Source organism: Tachyglossus aculeatus, chromosome 9, assembly GCF_015852505.1.
Source record: "Tachyglossus aculeatus isolate mTacAcu1 chromosome 9, mTacAcu1.pri, whole genome shotgun sequence".
NCBI classification, from domain to species: domain Eukaryota; kingdom Metazoa; phylum Chordata; class Mammalia; order Monotremata; family Tachyglossidae; genus Tachyglossus; species Tachyglossus aculeatus.
The window spans coordinates 15,721,116-15,745,231 of NC_052074.1; the positions used below are offsets into that span (position 1 = coordinate 15,721,116).

The window sequence follows — 24,116 nt, forward strand, 5'->3', positions numbered from 1 at the left end:
AGAACCCGTGACCTCTGATTCCAAGTCCATGCTCTTGCCACTGGACCATGCTTCTCCTAGATATCATTCTAGATATTATTTACTTAAAAAGTCCTGTACATGGAAAGGGGAAGAGGGGCGGGGGCGGTGCAGGGAGAGGTGTACATTGTGCACAATCAACTAAAAATATACCAACACAACAGAGAACCCATATTCCCTGGCTCTACCACCTGTCTGCTGTATGATTTAAGGCAAGTCATTTCAGATCTCAGTGCCTCAGTTACCTTATCTGTAAAATGGGGATTAAGACTGCGAGCCCTATGTAGGCCGAGGACTGTGTTCCATCTGATTAGCTAGCATCAAAACAAGAGGAACAAAAAGCTAACAGACATATCCTACCAAATCAAAACATACCACATTACTAAGAGTGGTTTGTAGATGGGCAAAGACTCAAAAAATTATACTGTGGTGGAAAACTTGGATAAGATTTGTGGAAACCCAATTCTTCTGGAATCTGAAGCCAAAGCGTAAATGCTACTTTTCGGCATCTTTTATCTACACACAGAGCCTTGATTTCAGAAATTCTACAGAAAGAAACCTGAAAAATCCCATTACCAGCCCTTGCTTTTAAGATTAAAAGCCTTAATGGAAAAGGCACTAATAGAAGATCATTTCACCTACACAAATGGGCAAAAAATGGTCAGTTGCATTCAGATTTTTTTAAGATACGGCAAGAAACACTCCTGAGAAACGGAAAGATCAGTGGACGTAAGTCAAAGCATGCATGTTTCCAGTTTTCAAATGAAGACTTTTAGTTTTTAACCTTGAGAATTTTACTAGATTGCAAAAAGTCATCCACTTGAGCCAGCAGGAAGTCAAGTGACCACCAATCACATTTCTTCAATGGAAAAAGTGCATTTGTTTTAACTGAAAAATTTCCTTTAAGGGGACAAAGCTGTATTTTATGAAGAAATGAAACACTTCCTATTCTGGACTGGCCAACTTGCTGACACAAGAAATGTAGCCAAGCAAATGTCTAAAAAAAACCAATCCTAACTTCAAATTAGTTAAGTACAAATTGTACCACTACTTCAAAACTCCAACTCAAAGCTGAGTTCAGCTTCCATAAAGGGAATCAGCTTCTAAAGGAACGTTTTCATATTGCCAAAACAGAAAGGAAGAGTAAAGATTTATGGCAGAAGTCCAGGCAATGGCAACGTCTACACACAGAGCTACAAACTGTGAGAAGAGGCACAAAAGAAAGAGGATGGAAAGTCACTGGACATTTGGCTTTTATTTTTCTTTCCTGAGACCACTTCCAAGACTCGGTAGTTAGGCATCAGAATGGAAACTCTGTACACGCAATAAATTCAATCGACTAAATACTTAATTATGGATGAATGACTGAAGATTAAGGTGTTTTAGCTTCCTCCAATGGCCTTATATGAGAAGTGAAGACCAAAACGATGTCTGAAAAAGGTGTGTCTATTACAGGGGCATATCTAGGAAGACCCAAATGAATATATAGAGATTTAAAGGTAGGTGGGAGTAATGTAGAAGAACTTAGTTAAGCAAATGCTACAGACACGAATACATTGAGAGATGGCTTGCCTAGAGTGCATCTAAAATCCTTGACTGGTATTGATATTCCATATTTAATGAGGACTATCATGCTATTTCTGAGAATCAAAGGCTTTGCTGAGAACTGGTTTTCTGCACTTTAGCTAGTGACTGAGCTACATATAATTGGAGCAGTTGACAAAGGTAAGAAATAATACCAGTCGAAGAAGGACATCAAAGATCCCTTTGGAATGTGGTGCTCACTTTGGATCCCTTAAAGGAAGGAGGACAGCAGAAGGAAACCAGGATTTACAATAACAATTATTTAAAGCAGGGAAGGGAAAAGGACTTTTGAGGATTTATATTCTGATAACTCCAACAAAAATAGGGGTTATATTTTGGAGGAAATTGAGTGCCCTTTTGACCTTTGTAAGAAGAATTAGAAACAAGTTTTGGCTTTGCAAAGGGAGAGAATACTCCTTACCAAGGCACTGAGAAATATCACTTTTGTAATTGATGCAATTCTGCATATTATTACAGACATACATTAGTGCAAACAAACACTGTAATGCTACTATTCAACCTGATAACGTTCACTGTTGTCCTAATGATACTGGAGAAATAACAGTAATTTTAAAAATGAGATAAGTGACTGCAACCCTGGCTTAAAAATCTCAATAAACGAAATAATCGCAATAACTATGGCTTTCTTCTAAAGAGATCAGTTTCTTGTAGAGATTTCTATAATTCTTATACCAACACTGTCAGGCTAAATGTTCTAACTGTGGATTGTAAGCTCCTTGTGGGGAGGGATTGGAGTCCACCAACCTTTTACTACTCACCTAAATGCTTAGGACAGTGCTTTGCATACAATAAGTGCTAAATAAATACCACCGATTGATCTGAACAAGATGATGGAAAAAGACAATCTATCTAGTTTAGCTACAAGGCCCCTTAGAAGTATTCAGTGAAAACGATAATGTTAATATTTACAATGAAAATCTTCACAGTTACCCCAACTATAATGACAGAGATATCAGTAATAAAAATTCAGAAATTCAGTAAGAGATACCAGTAATTCCTTTTAGGCTAGGACTTTAACCAGTAGGAACACTAGAATGCCCTATATCTTTTCTAATTTGATCAGAACCTTCCTTTTCACTCTGAAATAGAGATGGCTGACATATTCACAGGCCCTGCCCATCTTCTGTTCTGATGCTCAAAGCTGTACAAATTCCCCTCGAGACCAAGTCTCACTGATGATATGAAACCAATGTAAGCCATCCAGACCTTTGCTATCTGTTTAGTTATGCATATAACTGATTAAAAGAAGTTTTAGGATAGAAAAAGGCAGAGTATTTAAGATTCCTTACCCTTATCCAGCCAGACAGGCTAAAAAGGCCAGCCATTCCAGACATCCTAAAAAAGCAAAGAAAAGGTGAAAAATGCTGTGATGTGAAACATGGAGACAAGAAATGATGTATGGAACAAAGGGTAAAGTAAAACTGGCAAGCCCCACCCCCTACTGAAAAGTAGGAGCAAAGAGTTGAGTTGGTAACCAGGGCCATGCCAAGTGCAAGCGGACTTGGACCACTTGAGCAGTTCCCACTGTCAACGCTGAACGTCTATTATGATTTTCCAAAATAGTATGAAAATGCACCCACTGACTGCCCCTCAGGCAATCTCCTGCCTCTCCCTTCACCAATGGAGGCAAAAGGGAGTGTCTCTGAATCATGCTGAGCACTGCTGCTTTCCCAAACTCCGCAGTGCGGGACAACACTAGCAAATTCTGCAGAGTATAAGACAGCAAGATCACAGGGCAGGTAAAGGGAAAACATCCGTCTTCCCCCAAAACTGTTTGGAACATTCTGGGAGGAGGCAGGCTCCTCTGCCAGTAATAAGAAAATTCCACCACACCGAGGAAGAGGCCAAACTCTCCTGAGGGTGGAGTGAAGGGAAGTCAGGCAGTTGGAACTTCTTATTGAATTGTGATGTGAGCTCCTGGATGCTCTCTTGCGAGTCACGAGAAGAAGAGTTTCATGTGGAAGTTTATTTTTCTACACTTAGGCTAGGACAAGTTAATTATCCTAACTGGGGAGGCTATTTTAAACTATAATCTCTTTTCCAAGGTTTTCTCCTGCAAGCTTAGCTTTTAGGCCGCCACAAAGCTGAAGCATAGAGTTTTTGGCTTCTGTTAAATCCTTGAACCCCAGTAGCTTTAAATATTACCCTCTAAACCTCAGCTTCAGCGTTTTCTGTTCTGATCTCCTCAAATGTGTGGTACTAATTACATTCCAATTTAACCATTATCTTGTTGGCCATGTAGTTCAGTCATGACTGAGGCCCATAGGAACCTCTCTACTGGATGCTGGATGGAGTTCCTAACTCCATACTTTTCTTTACCGGCCCTAACTCAGGATGACTCATTTCAGTACTGATTTGGGGATTTTCAACTAAAAGGCCCAGATTGCAAATCTCCATGTCTCATCTGAACCCTGTGATGCATGAAAACAGTCCGGGTGCCCCAAGAGCAACAGGGATTTGGTCAGCCTCGGAGAACCTGTGGGGAATCCCAGGGTTCTGTTTTGTGATTTGACAGGGCATTGCTTTAGCAGTTAAAGGATGTTTTTCTATATGGGGAGCACACCTGAGCTTTAGAGAAGCAGTGTGCGGTAGTGGATAGATTATGGGAGTCAGGAAGACCTGGGTTCTAATCCCACCTCCTCCATCTGCTGCTGTGTGACCTTGGGCAAGGCACTAACTTCTCTGTACCTCAGTTACCGCATCTATAAAACTGGGACTAAGACTGTGAAGCCCGTGTGGGACAGGGACTGTATCCAACCCAATTTCTCTCTCCCCCAGTGTTTATTACAGTGCCTGGCATATAGTAAGTGCTTAACAATTACCACAATTATCATTATTATCATTAATATTATTAAAACACAGTCATGGCCAAGAAAATGACTTTTGAAAGAGGATTTACAACTAGATAATCCAAGCAGGTCTTACTGATGCCAATATGTGCCAGTCTCAGCCAAAGCTTACTGCCATACCAGCGCTTAGAACAGTGCTTCGCACATAGTAAGCACTTTATAAATGCAATCATCATCATTTAGGGAAGGAGCTGTTGTGAAGGGAGTTCTTGACGTTAATTTTATCCTATTGTCTTGTTGGCAGCCCCCTAAATGGACTGCCAACCCATATGAGATTGGATTTGTTATTGAAAACCACATGAGGGTAAGGACTTTGTATTCCATTCTGATGATGATGAGAAGGAAAGACTTTCCTGGTATTGTTAATCTCTTACTCTATAACACTATTCTGGTCACGGCAATAGCTGAAAATAGAGCTGAAATTCAAATTCGGTGCAAATTCAGTGCCAGCAGCACCAAATGAAAGTGCAAGCTTATTCAATCTCATGTTAAACTTGGTCGGTGTGGATAGGTACGCCTGAATAAGCTACCCACATTGACTACACTTCATGAAATCTCCAGACCATGAAGTTTAAAGAGCAGTCCGAAACTGAAATGGGCCAGAGCTAAGAAGCCACAATATCAATAAATACCATAATTATTATGCACCATTTAATCAGCAAAACCATGTGTGCGGAAACACAAAGTGACATTTTTTGAGCACTGTGCACAGTGGAAAGCCATGCTACTAGCTTTATTGGCTCTCATTCTGAAAATGTAAGGCCTAACATGTCCAACCAAATTTTCTTTAAAGGGAGAAAAAAATTACGCTATAGAAGAAGGAGATTTCCATCCTGCCACGGGCTCAACAGCTTCCCATTTTTTTTCCAAGATGTAATTCTGAAGATCTTTAGAGATTGCTGGCCCACGATATCGGCGAAATATTCCATCCTTTGCACTATGAAAAACAACAGGTAGAATGATGAGCTTATTTATAACAACATGACATAGTTATTTGCAGCATGGTCTAATGGAAAGAGCCCGGGCTTGGGAGTCAGAGGTCATGGGTTCTAATCCTGGCTCTGCCACTTGTCAGCTGTGTGACCTTGGGCAAGCCACGTCACTTCTCTGGGCCTCAGTTCCCTCATCTGTAAAATGGGGATGAAGACTGTGAGTCCCACGTGGGACAACCTGATTAGCCTGTATCCTCCCCAGAGCTTAGAACAGTGCTTGGCACATAATAAGCACTTAATAAATACCAACATTATTATTATGATTATTATGATTATTATTCGGAAAATGCTTCCTGAAAACAGGAAAAACGTTTCAAGTAAGTGTATCCATTGGTAGCTATACATCATAAAGCACTCACCAAATACATGATCTTTAATCAGCAATTTAAAACAAGAACTACAAGAAAACTTTTTCATCTTCTGAAACCTGATTTATGTGTGTGTGTCACTCCCCCATATCAATCAATCAATTGCTCAATCCGTGGCATTTATTGAGCACTTACTGTATTCAGAGCACTGTACTAAGCACTTGGGAGAGTACACTACAATAGAGTTGGCAGACATGACTTGTAGAGTGCCTAATTTATTCCTGTTCAAAAATGTATGTATTAACTCAATCCATCCAAAATTATCTTGCATCAAGCAGAATATGTTACTTACCATCTCATTTTTTTTTTCTTTTTAAACAGACTCAGGTTAAAGCATGAACATGAAAGCAGGGGCAGGGAGGGGATCATGTTTCAGCATCCAAATTCAAATCTTTCCCCCCTTTCCAAACCAACCCAGAACTGGAGAAAGAGTTTCCTCAGCTAAGTAACATAAATGTCAATTTATCAAACATCATACATAAATGTTTGATAAAGAGTTGGAAACCACCCCAATTTACAATGCCTATAATAGTAAAAATGTTGGTATTTGTTAATGATAATAATAATAATGATGACATTTATTAAGCGCTTACTATGTGCAAGGCACTGTTCTAAGTGCTGGGGAAGTTACAAGGTGATCAGGTTATCCTACGGGGGGTGGTCTCAGTTTAAATCCCCATTTTACAGATGAGGTAACTGAGGCAAAGAGAAGTTAAGTGACTTGCCCAAAGTCACACAGCCGACAATTGGTGGAGCCGGGATTTGAACCCATGACCTCTGACTCCAAAGCCCATGCTCTTTTCACTGAGGTATGCTGCTTAAGCCTTTACTATGTGCTAGGCACTGTGCTAAGCACTAGGGTAGATATAATACAATCAGATATGATACAGTCCCAGTTCCACTAGGGGCTCACAGTCTAAGGGAAAAAGAGAAAAGGTATTTAATCCCCATTTTGCAGATAAGGAAACTGAGGCACAGAGCAGTTAAGTGATCTGCCCAAGGAGGCAAGTGGCAAAGCTAAGATTAGAACTCACATCTCCTGATCTACTAATTCTAAAATTCTGTCATAAGTCTTCTATACCACAATGTGAAAATAGCACAAGACTGTCCCAGAAACTGTGTCAAAATACATCAACAGCAAGGCTTACTGAGGAAGGGGCCCCAGAGCATTTTGGCCTAGAGGAAAGATGATGGGCCTGGGAGTTAGAGGACCTGGGTTCTAATCCTAGTTCTGCCAACTGCTTGCTGTGTGACCTCGGGCAAGTCACTTAACTTCTCTGTGCTTCAGTTTCTTCAACTGTAAAATAGGGGTTAAATCCTACTGCCTCCCATTTAGACTGTGAATAGGACGTGGGACAGGGACTGTGTCCAACCTGATAAACTTCCATCTAACATAGACTTAGAACAGTACTTGACACATAATTAGCACTTAAATACCATTAAAATAAAAAGAGGGGGGGAAATGAGAATGTTCAGGTGTGGTCAGGCCTGAAGTTGGAATAATGACTAGGGAATCACTGAATGACCCTCTTGGACTTGTGATTCTATGATTTCCTGAGTTAATCCGCATGCAGTTGCATTATTTTTCAACGAGATGCATTGTTTAAATACCTGAGAAATTACATCATACATCATAGAGTTTATGAGGGGAAAAATACATAAAATAAAAATGGACAACAAATTGATGAAACCACAGTAAGTCAGCAAAGGAGCTCTATAAGGAGTAATTATGGGGGAACATCACACCGAAATTTCATTTTCCATTTTCCTCTATTCGCAAGTCTTATGTGATTTCCACTTCTACTGAGAAATGAGGGGCTTTCTCCCCCGAGACACGCAGACTTACTGGAAAATGGTTGGAAGAGTGGTGACAAAGAAACGGCCACTTAAACCTAAGAAAAAAGGAGAGAAAACAGCCCAGAGTCACAGTTAGCAGGATTTGCCCATGACCCTGGCTTTTTCATTTCTTTGACAATTACAGCAAAATGATAAAAGTAACATACTAACTTTAATTACTCTGTCTTAGTGGACAATTATATTTGTACCAAAGGTATCAGCAGTGGGAAGGGGGAGGGCAGAGGGAAGCTAATTGTGATTGGGGGTGGCTGCCTGGGGTGAGCAAGAAAGGTAAGCAGGGGAAATTAGAGATAATGGGACATCTAGACTGTAAACTCCTTGAAGGCAGGGATTATGTCTACTTATGTCTATTTTATTCTCCCAAGCACTAAGCACAATGTTCTTCATTCGGAAAATGCTCAATAAATACAGTTGATTGATTGACTGAAAAAGCCAGAAGGACAAGCCTATATTTACCTAAGTTACTAAATCATTAGCATACACCCACAAAAGATTAGATGCATCTCAGGCATTTTTCAAGTTAAAATATTTCTTTTATTGTCTATAAAGTTACAGGCTTGGGAGCCAGAGGTCAGGGGTTCTAATCCTGCCTCCGCCACATCAGCTGTATGACTTTGGGTAAGTCACTTAACTTCTCTGTGCCTCAGTTACCTCATCTGTAAAATGGGGCTTAAGACTGAGCCCCCCGTGGGACAACCTGATCACCTTGTATCCCCCCCAACGCTTAGAACAGTGCTTCACACATGGTAAGCGCTTAACAAATGCCATCGTTATTTTTTTTTTATTTTCACTTCTTTGCTTATATTAACCCACTGTCCACTTCAATGTCATAAGCATTCTCCAATTGATGGGATTTTTTTATGATGTATAATGTGATTTATTTCAGGATGTGACTGCTTTGAAATCCTTTTCTCTCATTCACCTTGGAGTTGCCTTGATCTATTTTTACAGTTCCTTCACATCTCCCTTCCTTTTCTATCTGACGTATGATCGTCAATCTCAGTCCTTCTCTAGCCTTTATTATCCCAACTGCCTTCTTGCAATTATTTTACCTTTCTTTATTCTCTATACTAGCATGTCCAAAACCACTTTAGGTGTTCTATTACTTTGTTAGGCTGACCGACCCCTTTTTCACTCCCTCACCTACCATTCTTGGTTATTCCAATTAACTCATTTCAAATGTCATCACTTTACATATTTGCCAATCTAACATCTTCCAACTTTCAAGGTGGGGACTCTTGAGGTTCTTTTGACTAAGTGGAGTATCTGTGGGGTTTTTTCAGACCTTTCTCACTTTGAAATTCAAAGCTGTAAATGTAAAATCAGGAACTCAAAAGATACCATTGACTTTCAAGTTTATTAACCGTGAATGATACTGATTATCTGTCAGAAGGACAAAAGGGAGTGTGTGAAATTGTAAACAAAGACATCGTTTTATTGCTCTCCTCTTCCTACAAAAAAAAAATGAATCAGGCTTGGAAGGTGAGTTGTTAACTTGTATCTAAATCAAATATTGGGTCATTCAAACCAATTTCATGCAAAGGAGATGGCTATTTAGGCCTCTAAATTTTGAACATTTCCTTAAATGATTGTGTTAACAATTGTCACATTATTTCCTATGATTTGTTTTAGAAAATAAAGTGACAATCTCCTAAAACTGAGAATTGTTTCAAAGAAGAAATAATCTAAAATCCTTATCAACTATGAATCTTTCCAAAGAAATATAAACTGTAAAATACTTACCACTCTTCATTAATGTGAAGGAGAAAAATAAAAGTTTTATTGTAAATCCATGACCACTTTTCATACAAGTCCAATTATCTCTTAAATGTCTCCAGCATATGTAAAAAGGAAATGAATAGCCCAATTTTATGTAATAAAAGACCTCTAGACTGTAAACTCATCTCTAGATTGTAAGCTTTATGTGGTAAGGGAATGTATCTACCAACTCTACTGTAGTTTACTCTCCTATGTGCTTACTACAGTGCTCTGCACAGTAACTGCTCCTTAAATTTCCACTGTTTGATACCATTGCAAAAAAAAAATGATACAAGGAAGATGTTTTGATGATTTTACAGGGAAATACAAAAACTGAAGTGGCAGTAATGAAAAAAAGTTTTCTGATATGAATCACCTGACGGAATTATACCTAACCCGTCTATAGACTCTCACTGTTCCATTTTATTTTGCATAGCCTCACACAGAAGCTATAATTTTTTTCTATTAAATTTCCATGTTTAAACATTCAGCAAAAAAATAAAAAAATATTTGTTGCATTGCTTATACATGAATTCTGTTGGAATGAAGATTGAGTTCAGAACACTTAAAAAATTTCTCTTTCATCCTGTGTGCTTTTGATCTGAGGCCGATTGGCCTTGTCAACACTCAGACATCCTGGGTTGCTCCTGGTTGCTAATACAATTTTCTGAAAATGAAGGGGGTCCAGCTATTTTCTGCATTGTATAATGGTTTTCACCTTCAACTCTTTTACTGGCCCAGTCATGTGTGTAATTAAAGTGTTTGGGGCCATCATAACTTGCATAATTTTATGTAAGCTCCTTGTGGGCATCAAATGGGTCGAATTTGCACTTTCCCAAAGACTTAGGACAGTACATTGAACCTGCAGGTCTTCAGTAAATATCTTTATTATTGCTACTGCTCCTCTGCCTATCAGTCAATTATATTTATTGAGCGCTTACTGTGTGCAGAGCACTGTATTAAGTGGTTGGGAGAGTACGGAGAAGAAGTGTGGCTCAGTGGAAAGAGCACGGGCTTTGGAGTCAGAGGTCATGGGTTCAAATCCCGGCTCTGCCAACTGTCAGCTGTGTGACCTTGGGCAAGTCACTTAACTTCTCTGGGCCTCAGTTACCTCATCTGTAAAATGGTGATGAAGACTGTGAGCCCCCGGTGGGACAACCTGATCACCCTGTAACCTGCCCAGCGCTTAGAACAGTGCTTTGCACATAGTAAGTGCTTAACAAATACCATTATTATTATTATTACTATTATTATTACAATACAACAATAAACAGATTCCCTGCCCACAAAGAGTTTATGGTGTAGAAGGATAAAAAATAATTGTGGACCTCCCTGGTGTGAAGAGGTTTCCACTACAATCATCTAGGTGACTGAAAATAAATAAGTAAATAAAAGCATTTACTCTGAAGAGCACCTATTTCTCCAGAGTTGCAAGATATGTATTGTTTCAGAACCCCACATTAAGGAAAACTTGCACTGTTTAACTTTCTTTGTGCTTAGGGATACCACAGTTATTCCCCCACTGTTGGAACAATCCCTAATTCTGCAGTCCCAGCCCACCTGTTAGAACTGAGTACATTTTCATTAATCTAGCACTGCACCTTTGCTTCCATTGAAGTGGATCCTAAAGACAAAGAAAATTTACAGGGTAATTAGTACCTGTTATCTGCTATAATGGTGGTCCCCCACCTACAGTGTTTTAAATTACTCTCTGGTGGCCACTTGACAACCTCTGCAATATGCTGTTTGACGGTTACTTAAGTGGTTAAGTTGTTATTTTTACCATCCTCCCTCATTAGGATTGCTAAAGCAGCAAATACTCTCCAATGGGTACAACTGCATCTTGTAGTGGTTGGGATGTCTGAGTCCATTCCTACACAACTTTTATACGTATGACATTTGACCATTTCATCTCTTCACTGATGTCACGATTAGAACAAGCATGAAATTTAAAAGAAAAGAAGCTTGGAAGCCGAGCTGCTTTGAAAACTGCAGCCCCTGGAACAACTATCCCAAGTACCTCTGGGGTAGAAGTTAAGTGTTCAGGGGAGCCATTTTTCCATTTTGACTTGAGAGGGTGAACTAATGTGTGAGGCTTCTCTGGGACTGGATCAAAGTAGGACAGGAAATAGAGGCACGGTCAGATAACCACTCAGAGCCAGTGACTGTGGGAAGCGCCAGCTTGTACTTCCCAAGCGCTTAGTGCAGTGCTCTGCACCAGTAAGTGCTCAACAAATACGACTGAATGAATGAATGAATGAATGAGCCCAGAGAGACCACAACGAGAGAAGAGAAAGGGCCCAAACAAAAAACAGATGCTTAGAGACAGAAATTCAGGGAGATACACGGAGAGAGAGAGAGAGAGAGCCGCAAGAGGTGGAGATGTGGCCAGACAAAGCAGGAAATAAGAGAAAAGACAAACGAGGCCAGATAGAGGCAGTTCGGACAGGAAGAAATTGAGATAGATGTAGGGGAGGATAAATCAAAAGCAGGAAGTCACAGAGACTTCCCTCTCTGTCTCTCCCCCCTACCCCAATCATAATAATAATTATGGTTTTTGTTAAGTGCTTTCTATGTGCCAAGCACTTACAATGTGCCAAGTACTGTTCTAAGCCCTGGAGTAGATACAAGGTAATCAGGTTGTCCCACGTGGGGATCACAGTCTTAATCCCCATTTTACAGATGAGCTAACTGAGGCACAGAGAAATTAAGTGACTTGCCCAGGATCACACAGCAGACAAGTGGCGGAGCTGGGATTAGAAGCCATGTCCTTCTAGACTGTGAGCCCGCTGTTGGGTAGGGACCATCTCTATACGTTGCCAACTTGTACTTCCCAAGCGCTTAGTACAGTGCTCTGCACACAGTAAGCAATCAATAAATACGATTGAATGAATGTCCTATGACTCCCAGCCCTGTGCTCTTGCCACTAGGCCATGCTGCTTCTCATGGGGGAAGGCAAAGCCTAGGACTGCTGTTATCCTATTTGGTGGAAGAGATGCATGCAAGTTAAATCTGCTGCAGCCCAAAGTGATGAATTCAGGAAACTGTCTTTCTGCAGGACTTCATTTTGTTGGCTGCAATGCTCCTCTTACCTGGAAAAAGTGGTTTTCTGACCAATCCCCTCACTTTCCTCTCTTAGGATCACAGGATCTCTCTCACCTCTGTTTTAAAGACTACACCCCGATATCCCTATCTTCATAAAGTCCTCTCTCAACCAGAGAAATCACGTTCCTCATTACTGTCTTCCAAATAGTCTAGTACTAGATCACACTGTCTGAAATTGCACTTCATTATTTGAGTGCACCATGTAGTAGCTGTTTGGATGTTAGTCAGTAGACAGCCATTCTCCACTCACTGTACCAAGAAGAGCTGTATTTGTCAGGGCTTAAATGGGGAAAGTCTTATGGATGCTCAGACTGCATTTCATTGGTAAAAATAGATCACCCGCTGCCAAATCAGATTAAAAAATTTGATCGACTCACAGACGGCATTTCAAAACCTAACCTGAGGCACTGGAGCATCCTGGGAGCTACATCAAACGTCATAAAAACATTCAAATACTGCTGAGCAAGAGCCATCTAGAAAAGAATTAAGTGATTTACTGAGCAGAGTACTTAGCAGTAAATGTCACTGCATGTTCCCCAGATATCAGGTCCACGGGAAGAGAAATAAAGTGCCTCTCTCTCTTGAACTTTGACATGTAGTTGAACACTTTAAATATGAAGGCAGTGGTGATTCTCCTCTAAATTGACTAGACTGTGGGACCATACTGATGGGATTAAATTAAAATTCCTAGGATGGAAGAGCAATCATCAAATGCCCACTCTGCTACAACAAAGCTTGCCAAAAGAAAAGAAATATCTCAGCAATTCATCTTGCTTATATTTAGTGGAGAAGTGTAACAGATAATAATAATCATAGTGATGATGACGGCATTTATTAAGCACTTACTATTTGCAAAGCACTGTTCTAAGCGCTGGGGAGGTCACAAGGTGATCAGGTTGTCCCACGGGGGGCTCACAGTCTTAATCCCCATTTTACAGATGAGGTATCTGAGGCATAGAGAAGTTAACTGACTTGTCCAAAGTCACACAGCTGACAATTGGTGGAGCTGGGGTTTGAACCCATGACCTCTGACTCCAAAGCCCGTGCTGCATATTTTTTGCCAGACTCTAAAATCTGTATTTTCAAGAAGATATCTTTTTTTTTTTTAACCAGATGTCCTGTGTTGGAAAACACATTTTTGTCTTCATACGTGCACTACATTTTTAATGTGAATTTTTAAAAATATACCTTTCTGTAATGTTTAATAAAATTCCCTGGCATAAGGAGTTACGTGTGCTGTGGTGAGGGGAGAAGAAAAAAGCCTGAAAAGCCCCCGCATACTGCAGGATTGACTGACTTAATAAGAGAGTTAAACACCAATACAAGAGAGAAGGAAAAAGGGAGGAGTTTGATTAGCCACTCAAAGCTCCCATAGCAAGGTATTTCATTTAAATTTAGGGAGGAAAGAGTTTGCTCAATACTGTTTTAACCAAGTACTCATCCCAGAGGTAATGCGATTAGGTGGAGGGAAGGTGCATAAGAGAAGGCATTTAGCTAAAAGCCTTACCCTCAGTCACTTAGCAAGATGGCCTCACTGTTGAGGGGAAAAGGGGTGCAGTTTATGAAAAAGAGATATAAAAGAAAAGACTCCAAGAGAATAATACACTGTCTTCTTACAAAAAGAATATCATTTATGACTTTTTAAAATGAGATCAAAATATCTTTAAATATATTTTTTCTCTAATTCTTCCCAAGACTTATGATTAACAAAATACAAGAGCAGAGGGGAAACAGGAACAAACACAGAGGTGTGAAAGCAAAAAGGAAAGGAGAGCAAAAACAGCGGATTTATTATTTTGTAAACTCAAGAAATAGATCTCCCAAAAAGACATTTTTGCATGTTCTCAGACCTCTCTGAAATATTATCTAATCACAAGTGGCTAGAATTTATAGTTTCTGTATCATAGGACTGTGGTAACACCAAACGAACAATAGTGATAGCGTTTGTTCATTTAAGCTTTGGGGTTTTTCTCCCTCTTTAGGGTCTTCTATCCTGGCCTCCTGAATTCACCTTCAAAGACAGGTGGTGAAAAATTTTAGCACAATGGTCCAAACCCTCTTGCCAGTTCAGGAAGCCATATGTGGCACTTGCCTCTAGGCTTGATGGCATTTGGGGTTACCTCCAATTAGCTATTGAGAAGGTTGACAAACAGACACTGGCATTACATGAACAGCTGGTGTTCTTTGTCCTTGGGACCCAAGTTCATCTGTATGGAACAGAAAATTAAGTCTCACCTCATTAAAATTAATTGCAAAATAGGGAGCTTAATTGAAACGTTACCAACTAGAAAATATTAAATGCATAAAAGCAGTGTACCCAGAAAGCAAAACCATCTTCACATTTCCTGAGTTAATCCCTGGACCTCGTTCATTCTTCGAACTCCAGCTTGGGTCTGCAGTTCACCCAGCATGCTTATGTTTCTCAATATGCTGCTGAAATGCTTTCATTTGCAATAACTTTAAACCAAAAATGTTAAAAAAAACAACACCACCCAGTGTTCATTAAAATGAGGCTAGAGGGAAAATTAAGCTTGTCTCTAGACTGTAAGCTCGTTATGGGCGGAATGTGTCTGCTAATTCTGTTACATTGTACTCTCCCAAGCACTACGTTCAGTGCTCTGCACATAGTAAGTGCAAAATAAAGACCACAGATTGACTGATATAAAGCTTTTCTTACAGGAACCAAACATATTTAAAGGCATTATTATAGCTAGAGAATTCCAATAATGTAGTAAAGTCAAAAAACTAAAGGGAGACAGGAAAACTAAATGGGAACCTTTCCAGAGCCCCCTCTTGGAAAGTTTTCCAATTAGAAGTATTTACTATTCTGTCTCTTTTTTCCACTAACTCTTACTGTGTCCTAGGAGCATCCAAAAATAAATATTTATCAGACACAAAGCAAAAGGATGAGCTAAACCAAGTATTCAATGTACATATGAGAATTAAAGTTTCATCATCTAAATAGTATCCAAAGATCCTTAAACGTAAACTTTCGACCCTCTATTCAATCAATCAATAAATAATATTTGCTGAGCATTTGCTCTGTGTGGAGAACTGCCCTTCGGCAAGTACAATAGAGTCAGTAGACATGATCCTTGCCCTCAAGGAGCTTACAATCCAGCAGGGGAGACAGATGCTACAATAAATTACAGGTAGAGTTATAGTCTATTGGGATTTTCAATCTCCAGGTTGAGAAATTTTTCTTGGAAGGCTTACCCCTAAAACATTCCCTGATGTTTCAGTGAAACATGTGTGTTATTCTGAAGGTTACTCTTATGCTGTGAGGGTAAACTTTGCAACATTCAAAGATGTCTCTCATTTTGGATACTCTCTTTAAAAATTATGGAATTTAAAGTTCACTTTCACAATACCTGGCTCTTGAGTGACATCCACTTTCCCCACACTGATATCAAGAATGTCACCATTCCTTGCGAAGGTTTCCCACTCCAATTCCGTCTGCTGGCAAGTTGGACACCAAGGGGCATAGCTATAGAAAAAGAGGAATATTGTTTTACCAGCAATCGGAATGAAGATGTTGAAAGACCAAACCAAGCAGCTGTCCTTCAATACAGTTCAAAACATGATGATTCTGACAAAATACTTACATTTGCTCTCAAAAGCACGTGTGTGAATATCACATAAGAAATGGGGGGAAAAGCACGATTGGTGTTCCACTGACCTCATCTCAAAGATTATCCTCCCTGAACACGATAAGGGATATGGGTAAAGTGGAGGCCACTGTTGAGAAAGATCATCACAAACACATGGGTAAAGTCTCTATGCCCTTTCAGATCCACTGAATCACAATCTTTCCCATCATCAAAGCCTTCTTAAAGAGACCCCTCCTTCAAGTGGTATTTCCAATTAATCCCCACCTTCTTTGTACATCAGCTGAACAGCATTCATTAATCATCATTTAAGCATTTATCTCTTTATCCATGTATTAATTTCTTTGTCTTCATTACTTATAATTACACTCACTCATTTACTATTGGATGTCTGGGGCAAGGATCGTGTCTATTACTCTATTATACCCTCCCAAACATTTAATACAGTCCTCTCACAGAGTAAGAGCTCAATAAATACAACCGAACTGCTTCCCCTATAATTCTGCCAACTCTCCCAGGGCAGAGGTCATGCCTTTTATTTTTGCTTGCACATTCTCAAGTACTTCATAAAATGCTTGCCTTACACACAAAAATTGACGATGATGATGACAACGAAGAATGCAGCTTTTTTTCATTCCAAACCTGTTCCTTGGTCTGCCCAATCAGGTTCTGTTACTGCTTTTTCTACTGTGGAAATTCTAGAGACCCAGGCTGCCATTTTTATGAATCTCACCTGCTTTAGCAGATTTTAAGTACAAAAAATTGAATTACAGGTTCTGACTTTTTTTGTCCACTTGGTACTGCATAAGGCAACCAATCATAGTTATTGAGCACTGACTGTGTGCAGAGCACTGTACTAAGTGCTTGATGAGTACACTATAACAGAGTTGGGAGACATGTTCCCTGCCCACAGCAAGCTTACAGTCTAGAGGGGCTGAAGTCTCCAAAAGTGGCCATACCTGTATTTTTTCAAGGCTAGTTCAAGTACAGTGATAGGAGGATTTCCTGATGGGTTCTTCGTGCTCAAAGTCAAGATCATGGACTTTTTTTGGCTCAGACTTAAATCTCCATTGGCTAGGCAACTCCCCCCACCCACACACGCTGATGTGGATCGGGGAACGAAAATGTCAACTGAGGCACAGTAAGACAAGAGTATGTGTGTGGTGGGTTTTCCAAAGATCACTTAAGTGATCTCTAAGAACTGTAATAAGAGCTAGGTGTTACCTTTTTGGTCCCTCCTGATAGTCCAGCAGAAGGACAGGGGTACTGCAGTCAACCAATGACATTTATTGAGAGCTTACTTCGTGCACAGCAGTATGCTAAGTGCTTAGGAGAGTGCGATAGAGTTGGTAGACCTGATTCCTGCCCTCACAGAGTTTACAATCTAGTGGAGGGGACAGACACTAAATTATAGAACAGTGAAGCTAAATATTTATCATTAGCTACACTAAATAGTTCTGCTATCAAATTTTACATTGAGATCAAATTTCATCACTCTTTTTTGAGTTGGAATACTTTAAAGTTTGAGAAAGAGAAGACGATATGCGAAGTCAAAGTAAAATTTGTAACACTATCTTGAAATGGAGACAGTGCATTAAATAATGGCATTATTAATGAGCTGGCTGTAATCCTATCTCAGGTAATGAGGTCCACTCTTTTCACTTTTTTTCTTACCCAATACAGTTTTTACCATGTTCTGGGCAATACTGACCCAAGAGTGACTGTGCAATAACATGGTGTGAGGAAATATGGTCATTTCGAACTAATGTGTACTGGGGAACCACTTTTTGTGAGAAACATGATGTAGGAAAACAAGTGGGGTTTTTTGTTTGTTTGTTTTTTTAATTCAAACAAGCTTTTTCACTCTCTGCGAACAAAGGCAGCAGGCCTGAGGCAGTGACTGTCCCTGGCTCTCCCTTAGAGGCAGCCACTATCATTTGTAGAAATTAGAAGAAAATGACACTTAAAATGCACTTTACAGGGCCTTAGATAATTACAAAAGGGTTCCTTAATATGAAAGCTAATATCATGAATTTATGAAGCAATAGCATATGCCTATGACCCACTATACACGTAACAATTTTTGAGAGAGAATGAACATTTAGGGAATAACAATTTGGGAAAAGTACAAAGATAAAAACACGTTTTTCTCTGGTATGATTAATTATCCCCATGGGAAAATGCAGCTGCCAAATAAAGAGAATATAAAAGGAAATTTCCATAATATAGAACAATGTATTCCATGAAAAGAATAAATCACAGAAGGTACTTTAAGAAAGCAGAAAGCAGTCAGAAGGATGAAACACAACTGTTTTAAAGAAAGGGAGAGATAAATCTACATTTTATAAACTCAAGGTAAAGAGCATCTAGCCTAGTGAAGGCTTAAAGAATAGCAACGAGAAAGCAAAGCAGAAGGAAAAAAAGACTGCAGTTCACAATCCAAAACCAGATTTAGGGATAAATTCCGTTGTCAGATACTCATCTACAGTTCCTGCCAAAATCTATGTGCTAGTTCACAAGTGCCATTCAAATGTCAAATCAAAGTTATTTTTGAGGGGAGAGGGACAAGACGGTTGGAACTGCCCTTTGGGATTCAAAGATGATGGTACAGGCAGTGATCTTTTAATCACTGTTTTCATATGATTAATAAGACTCTACCGACAATCACTTCACAAACAGACATACCAAAACTGAGCTCCGTAGAAGGCACTTTCTGATACACTGCAAACTTGCATGAGCAAGCAACCAATATAACATAAATAGTTCTTCGAACCACCATGAAGTCTTAATGTCCTGGCTCCTGAGGAATGAATACAGTGTAATGGAGCTTCAACATCTGGCCAGCCCTACTGCAATATGGAACTCTAGCTCCAAGAATCAGATGAACAGTAAAGGAGTATTTCTCTGAGGTGCTATTTACCAAGCAACCGTCAATACTGTGCAAAGAAAAAGATGGATTCGAGTAAAATGATTAGTACAGTGAAGCCGGCCGTAAGCTAGTCTTGAGCTTTCTAGCCTTCTCAAGGACAAAAACAAATGAAAGTGTTAACAAATATTCTCCTCTACCAGAGCTCTCACCCCCAATTTCTCTGAACAATAGCTCTTTCAAAAACCTTTGATGTAATCCTGGCACTGGGAAAAGATGCAGTCCTCAAATAGCTCAATGCTATCCCTTTAGCAGATAGTTTCTAGGACACATTATCAGAAAAATGCAGAGGGAGGGATCACAACTGAGACAACTGCAAGCTCACAGTCACTGATTAAAAGAAACCAGCTAGGCAAGTGGGATGTAGGTGATGATACTGCAAAGGCTTGCTAAGAACATGTTCTACAGATCTAGTGCTAGTTTAACACTAGTCTTAGATATAAAATATGAAAACTATACTCAAAAACTTCCTGTCAAGGGTCTCTGAATGTGGTTAATTCTGTTAACAGTTCTAACTGCATGTACATAACTACAATTACAATCGTACATAAATACGATTGATGATAACTGCATGTAATAATAAAATAATAGTGATGGCATTTATTAAATGCTTACTAGGTGCAAAGCACTGTTCTGAGCGCTGGATACCCATGGCATAGAACACTCATGTATAAATCAATATAATATAGATGACTTTCAGGATCTGCTAGGGCAGATTTCTTCAGACTAATCGTCAGTTCACAAAACGTGCTTGACTCTGAGAAAAGATTCTTAATCATCTGCATTTCTTCCTCGGTGTATGCTCCCGAAAATACCAGCAGCTTAGAGAAAAGCTCCAGTCTTCATGATTCGAAGGCTTTCAACGATGCTCACATCTTACTGAGTTAAAAGAGTTTTCCACAGTCCAGGCTTAAGCAGAGGGGCATCGTTCACTTGTTTTTGCTGCGGAGCAGAGTACAAATTACACCTTCACTGCCAGCTGTCGCTCAGAAGGCCAATTTATTTTTCCTTTTTACTTACACTCACCTTAACTTGCAGTCTTCTATCTCTCCCGCTTACATGTAAGGTTCTGTAGCTCTGGACTGATCCCTGTTCACCTCTATCTTTAAAAATTACTCATTCCACATTGGGAACCCTTGCTCTTCTCTACAGCACAGTCCACTAGCAGTCCACTCTACCTGGGACGCCCGAGGCTGGGGTTGGGATGGGATGGGGTGAGATGGGGAGATCCATTGGCAAATTGTGTTGCCAATTTGTACTTCCCAAGCGCTTAGTACAGTGCTCTGCACATAGTAAGCGCTCAATAAATACGATTGTTGATTGATTGATTGATCCACTGGGGAGCCGGCGGACCCAAAGTGTACCACCCCCCACCGTCCCCACAGAGCTCCGGGGGTCCCGGGAGGAAACGTGCCAAGCACTATACTAAGCACTGGGGGAGATACAAGATAGTCGGCTTGGACACCGTCCATGTCCCACCCGGGGTTCACAGTCTTAAACCCCATTTTTACAGATGAGGTAACTGAGGCACAGAGAAGTGAAAAGTGACTTGCCCAAGGTCACACAGTAGACAAAAAGCAGAGCTGGAATTAGAATCCAGGTCCTCTAACTTCCAGGTCAACGCTCTTTCCACTGACAGAGGGCCAGGGCAGTAGAGCTGAGGAAGGGAAAAGGAGAAGGCCCAGGGACAGGAGTTTAAACAGAACATCATGAGCAACCAAAGATAAAAAGAATTAAAAGTAATAGTTTTCCTGGGGTACAAGTCGATTTGCGTTGTACTTGTCAAAATTGGTAAGCCAAAAATACTGGGAAACGTAGGCAGGACTACTTAGAACTTCCCTCAGAATGCACATTGCTCATGAAACTCCAGAACTTGTCAATTACCCTTACTATCTTGTCTTGGATGAGTTGTAGCACTGAGGTTAAACAGAGACTTCCAGGGTATCATTTGAGTGCCAGAAGCTCATTCAAGGAGTGACAGTGAAAAGTCCCAGAATAACCAGAAAAATGTGGAGTTTTCTACCCACTCTTCTCTGATTTTTACATTAGACTGCTCCTAGCACGAACGGGAGGAATCATGTTGTTTTTGAGTGGGTGAAAACTTCCAAGTCAGAACAGACGTCTTCACTGAATTCCTTTTCCGAAGAAAGAAGTGTGCAGCAAATAGGCTCCTGGTGCACTTATATGTGCCTAGCTAACACAGAACATTGGGGACGTACTGTGAGGTACGCTTTTCGACTTCGGAACAAAGTAGTAATTTTGAGTTTAGTTTGTTTCTAAAACAAGCTAAAATGGCAAAGCAATTGAACAAGGACGGATGATCTGCACTCTGGAAATGAAAACAAAGAGGAAATAATAAAGATCATTTTCACGAAGTTGAGGTGGAGGGGAAGGAGAGAAAAGAAAATGCATCAGAAGAAAAGTGAGATGAAAGCTAAGAAAAGTTAAAGAGTGCTAGAAAAGGGAATAAAAATGAATAGAGAGATGAAAGGGGCAGGAAGAAAAACAAGTATCTGAAGCAGTCCTATGGCCCTCGGAAAATGTGGAAAATAATGGGGAAAAAACCAAAAGTATAACAACCCTGCTCTTCTCAACGTGAGCCCGTTGTTGGGTAGGGACCGTCTCTATACGTTGCCAACTTGTACTTCCCAAGCACTTAGTACTTTGTTCTGCACACAGTAAGCGCTCAATAAATATGACTGAATGAATGAATGACTAAAGCTTCGGAAAATAGGGAAAGTAAATGATAAGAACTGAGGCTTGATCTTTATTTTTTTTAATTTTCTAAAGTATCTCCATGTTTCTTTTGGATAAGAAATTAAATTAATATGGGAGTCAAAAAGATTGAGTTTGATGGATAACTAAATGGGAAAAAGTCTAAATCACATTTAAACACCCTCAGAGAAGTCAATTACTTCCAGTTCCTTGAGGATCAATTAACAGGCTGACGATTGCCTCTCAGGAGTTCCTGCCGGACACTGAATTTCAGTGGCATCCAATATTTTTGAACAAAAAAAAGAGAAGCTCTTCAGAAGGCACTCTAAAAAAGCATAACATTATATATTTTAAAAATGAATATGAGTTCATTTGAAGTACTGCAGGTGGATTAATCACAGCACCTGTATATATGTATATATGTTTGTACATATTTATTACTCTATTTATTCATTTATTTATTTTACTTGTACATCTCTATTCTATTTATTTTATTTTGTTAGTATGTTTGGTTTTTTTTTTTTCTCTGTCTCCCCCTTTTAGACTGTGAGCCCAATGTTGGGTAGGGACTGTCTCTATATGTTGCCAATTTGTACTTCCCAAGCGCTTAGTACAGTGCTCTGCACATAGTAAGCGCTCAATAAATATGATTGATTAATCCCAAACCCACAGTAATTCAGTTAATCATTCAATCATATTTATTGAGCACTTACTGTGTGCAGAGCACTGTACTAAGCACTTATCATATCCAAAGGGCCCTATCAAACCTCTGAGGAAGATCTTAGCGCATGGACTGTTATCCCATTTCCATATAATTTCTGGGATTTTTTTGTTTGGCTTTTCCCATCATTGTTCCCTACAGGTTGTTACTTCAGGTTGTAACACATCATCAGAGGGGATATCTTGCAGGAATCATAGCAGGCGACATACCATATGCCTGGCAAAGCGTGGCACAAATAGGATATGTCTTGGACTTTGTAAAGATGTTTTTTCTCAGGACAAGGGTAGGCATTGAAGGGGCTCAAATTCAGGAGAGCTCTGAGGTCGGTAAAAAACAAAACAAAACAGCAGGAAGAAGAAACACGTCGAGGCAGCATACATTATGTATCTCATGTGGTTGCTCTGCTCTCTGATGTGTGCACAGAGTAAAATTCACCACTATAGACCACATATCCTTCCCCTGATCTCCACTTTCTGCAAGCCTGCTCCAAATAGTTTTGTAACTGAAGCTGTATGGTGCTCTTGAGCTGTTAACAATCCAACTTGCCCAACTGCCAATTTTCAAATTTGCAATTTGCCGGTAGGGCATATGCACATGCCTTGATTTTCTGTCTCGGCTTGCAGACGCTTAATAATCTGTCAATGTTATTTATTGAGTATTTACTGCACGCAAAGCACTATACTAAATGTTTGGGGGAGGACAATACAAAAAAGTTCATGGATTCAATCCCTGCCCACAAGAAGCTCACAGCCTGACTCAGACTGCTAGCTGTCATCCATTAGAGCGTCAAGGGAAAATAAACAAAAATCATCAGACCGTTCTCTTCTCAGTTTGGGCGCACAAGCAATGTGTGTCCTCAGTTCCGAGGCTTAAATTTATATTTGAAACAATAAATCTGTCACGAAGTTAGACGTACACTCAGAATTTGACTGTGAGTGGACATACCAACCCTTACCTTAATGATCCTTTCCCAAACAGGGTGCCTTTTTTTTTTTTATTTCTGTAGTGATAATAAGTATTTATCACGGAATCAAAGGCATTGATGCAGTAGAAAATAATGACATATTTTCTATCTTCACTTTCATCAAGTGTGTACATGCGTTTACTGCAAATCCCTATTGAGGAATGTTTCTGAAGTGGTACTTAATGGGATGAAAGAGCTTCTTCAAAGCTATTGTTGCTGTTGAGGCTGTTAGTCGCTAATGTGAAACCTCACTTGTTGAAAGCAGCATGACTAGTTGAAAGAGCACAGACCTGAGAGTGACTGCACCTGGGCTCTAATCCCAGCTCCTTCATTCATGCATTCAATCGTATTTATTGAGCGCTTACTGTGTGCAGAGCACTGTACTAAGCTCCTCCACTTGCCTTTTGAGTAAGACACTTTTGCTTCTCCGTGCCTCATTTTCCTCAACTGTAAAATGGGGATTCAAAACCTGTTCTCCCTTCCTCCTAGACTGTGAGCCCCAGATAGGACAGGAACTGTGCCTGACATCTTTGATCCACCCTGCCACTTAGTAATAATAATAATAATAATGATGGCATTTATTAAGCCCTTACTATGTGCACAGTACTGTTCTAAGCGCTGGGGAGGTTA

The 24,116-nt window shown here is 39.9% G+C and overlaps 1 protein-coding gene across 1 annotated transcript in view; it reads right to left on the reverse strand.

Annotated features, from left to right (window-relative positions):
- Positions 1 to 24,116, reverse strand: part of TMX4 (thioredoxin related transmembrane protein 4) — a 39,865-nt gene that overhangs the window by 10,622 nt on the left and 5,127 nt on the right. The window contains exons 2-5 of the mRNA XM_038750850.1: positions 15,924 to 16,039; positions 7,679 to 7,724; positions 5,281 to 5,409; positions 2,913 to 2,958 (exon numbers count right to left, since the gene is read on the reverse strand). Of these exons, the coding sequence (XP_038606778.1) occupies positions 2,913 to 2,958; positions 5,281 to 5,409; positions 7,679 to 7,724; positions 15,924 to 16,039 (337 nt within the window). The remainder of the gene's footprint in view (positions 1 to 2,912; positions 2,959 to 5,280; positions 5,410 to 7,678; positions 7,725 to 15,923; positions 16,040 to 24,116) is intronic.